Raw genomic sequence first — 3453 nt, 5'->3', positions numbered from 1 at the left:
TCTATATAGGTTCAAAAAATTTCATGCAATATATAACATCAGGAGAAAATGTGTCTGTGTTTCTTCCCTCCAGTATATCGTGATAATCAAGCATGTGGCCCTTCTGGTGTTATGATCATTTTTTATATATATAAAATCTTGGTCATTCTATTTTGATAGCTCTTCATTTTTTCAGTTCTTTTGCTTCCTCGTCTTCGCGTATCCGGCTTTGGGCACTCCCCATGAAGGTAAATCCCAAAACGTGTTTCGAACGGTTGTTTTGATTAAAAAAAAATAAAAAAAATGGAAAAAATCTTTCAAAGACTAAAATTGGTATACACAAATAAAGATGTATTATATATTTTTTTCACTTTAATTCTGAAAGTCATTATTTAAATCTGAACACATCAATTTAATAACGTGTTGTTGTTTTTTTGTTTTTGACTGCATACATTTTACATACAATTGTGAACTTTCCATTTCTAAGTAGCAACATTCCAGCAGCACCTGCATACGGGGTATATATCTCCCAATTGATACGATATTCCCGTGCTTGCATTTCCTATCATGATTTTCTTGATAGAGGGTTACTGCTCACAAGGAAGCTATTAAACCAAGAGTTCCAAATGGTGGAGTTGAAATCATCCCTTCGTAAATTTTTCGGACGCCATCACGAGTTGGTTGACCGTTATGGAATAACCGTTTCACAAATGATATCGATTATGTTCCTTACGTCGTAACTACAATCCCCTTCCCTTTCATGAATTTGACCTACCGAATTAGACTATTTACCGGATTTGTAATCACATAAGCAACACGACGGGTGCCGCATGTGGACAGATCTGCTTACCCTTCCGGAGCACCTGAGATCACCCCTAGTTTTTGGTGGGGTTCGTGTTGTTTATTCTTTAATTTTCTATGTTGTGTCATGTGTACTATTGTTTTCTGTTTGTCTAGTTCATTTTTAGCCATGGCGTTGTCAGTTTGTTTTAGATTTACGAGTTTGACTGTCCCTTTGGTATCTTTCGTCCCTCTTTTAAATCAGGTTTGGTCGATAGGCCTTGTGTATCCGTGGGTTAAATGAACACAAAACAAGGTATGCAAACACGATTGTTACCAATAAATCTAAGGGAGAAAGGTGTTTTTAATAAAATAGATATTCATAAAAAATATTAATGACGTTCTTTAGTAACTCTTTATCAAGACTTAAAGCAGCATCAATGCAAAGAATATACATTACAGAACAGAAATATGGAAAGTGTCAAAGATACAACAACTCGACCAAATAACAGACACAAACCGAAGACTGTCAATGGGTCTTTAATACATCGAAAAACTCCCGCTCCAGAAAGCTTGCTTCAGATGGCCAATAAATAAAGACATATACTGCTTCAGTGATTATTGAAACTATATTTTAAAATCATACAAGACTAACAAAAGCCAGAGGCTCCTGACTTAGGAAAGTCGTAACAATACAGCGGGGTTAAACATTTTTTTTTTTTATTAGATCTCAACCCTCCGCCTTTACCTTTAGCCATAATTCATTTGAAAGCGTCTACCCGAATCGCCGTGTCGTACACGGAGACAGGCACATTGATAAGCATATGACAACAAGACCAAATACAGCAGATGTTCAGAAAGAAGCATAGTTGGAAAGACACAATTAGAAATAAAGGGAAAAGAATGGATAATACAACAGAAGAAATGTGAATTAGATTCTATGTCATGAGCATTTAAATGACATATAGGTGACGAATGTGAACAAATCTTGTTTACGGGTAATTGAACCAGGTGTATAGGTGTGTAACATTATTCTTATATAGTACTTTACGTACTTTGATTTACGTTCATTGAGTTACTTCCCTTTGGTATCAGTCTGATATGATTTATGTAAACCCCATATATTATTTGTATCATTATTCGTGTGGAATACAAATGAACACGCTGCTTATTTTGTCATTCTTATTATCGCCATATACGGCCCCAGAGAATATTACATGGTGCCAGATAAATACGGGAAATGGATCTTAACGGAGTACCACAGCCTCAGATGAACTGGGATTCAACAAATCTAGTTGATACTTGGAAAAAATTCAAACAACACGTGGGACTCATCCTCGATGGACCGCTCGCCGAAAAAGACGAGAAGGTAAAAATTACTTATCTACTATTGTGGGTTGGTGAAAAAGGAAGAGATATTTATAACACATGGCAATTAAGTGAAGACGATACAAAGAAACTTTCTGTTCATTTTGACAAGTTTCTTACATATGTTCAACCAAAGCAGAACTCTTTACTTGCAAGGTGTAAATTTAGATATGAAACACAAAGTAGTGACACTGTTGAGCGGCTTATTACTCGACTGAAGCTCATTGCTAAAGACTGTAATTTTAAGGACACTGACGAGATGATCAGAGACAGTCTTATTTTCGGGACAAGTTCGCCTAAAGTGAAGGAGAAACTCTTAAACGAAGGTGACACATTGACATTGGAAAAAGCTATTCAGATCGCGCAGGCATTTGAGTATAGCCAAAGACAATTAAAGGAGATGAAAAATTTAGAACCGTCTACAGTCGTACACGAATTAAATCTTCCGAGACACTCGCAGTATAACAGTGCCTCATCTAGGAAGAAATACAAGACGTCTGACCGAACTAGGACGGGTCCAGTCAACCAAGATCGAGTTAAAGTCGAGCCTCATCGTTATTCTTCACAGCAAGGATGTGGCAATTGTGGGAGAAGACACTCCAAACACGAAGAATGTCCGGTGAAGGGAAAGAAGTGCAACAGTTGCCAAAAGTGGAATCATTTTGCCCAAGTATGCAGATCCAAACAAAGGGTAGACGAAGTAGTGCTAGACACAGATAGTGACAGTGACCAAGAGTTTTTTTTATTGATTGTATAAATGAACATAATACCTTCATTAATGATAAGAATAAGGTAAAGAGAGATCAAGCTTTTGCTACAATTAATGTTTGTTCAAAACCAATTAAGTTTAAGCTTGACACTGGTTCTCAAGTGAATATTTTGCCTAAACATATATTTGAAAGTCTCAAATTCAATGGCACTCTCAAAAAGTCCCCTCGTATCTTGACTGCTTATAATGGTAATGCCCTGCCCTCACTTGGCGTATGTTGTCTCCCTTGTGAACATGGTTCTGTTAATAGTAAATTAGAATTCTATTGTCTAGATACTAATTCCCCACCAATATTAGGCATGCAGTCTTGCTTGGATTATGAATTGATAAAATTGGTATACAGCACTGAAACTACGTGTACTTCTGACTCTGACCCAATGACTAAGCCGTCAGTATTAAAAGATTATTCAGATATTTTCAAAGGTGTCGGTCTTGTTTCAGGCAAGGCAACAATACACATTGAATCAGAGGTACCCCCAAGTTGTCCATCCCCCACGGCGCGTCCCTGTAGCGTTACGTGGTCGTTTAAAGTCCGAATTAGATCGCATGGTGAACGC

General features: G+C 37.2%; 1 protein-coding gene across 1 annotated transcript; it reads left to right on the top strand.

Annotated features, from left to right (window-relative positions):
- Positions 1 to 1999: 1999 nt before the first annotated feature.
- On the top strand, positions 2000 to 2884 carry LOC134692327 (uncharacterized). The gene has a single exon (XM_063552780.1). The coding sequence runs from the start codon at positions 2000 to 2002 to the stop codon at positions 2882 to 2884; it is 885 nt and encodes a 294-aa protein (XP_063408850.1).
- Positions 2885 to 3453: the final 569 nt, after the last annotated feature.

The sequence above is a fragment of the Mytilus trossulus genome, chromosome 12, assembly GCF_036588685.1.
Source record: "Mytilus trossulus isolate FHL-02 chromosome 12, PNRI_Mtr1.1.1.hap1, whole genome shotgun sequence".
NCBI classification, from domain to species: Eukaryota; Metazoa; Mollusca; class Bivalvia; order Mytilida; family Mytilidae; genus Mytilus; species Mytilus trossulus.
Note: the sequence above shows the minus strand (reverse complement) of the source record. Positions and strands in the feature narration are given on the sequence as shown.

What these genes read in the sequence shown, in the direction of transcription:
- LOC134692327 (XM_063552780.1), top strand. Translation starts at nt 2,000, where the DNA reads ATGGATCTTAACGGAGTACCACAGCCTCAGATGAACTGGGATTCAACA.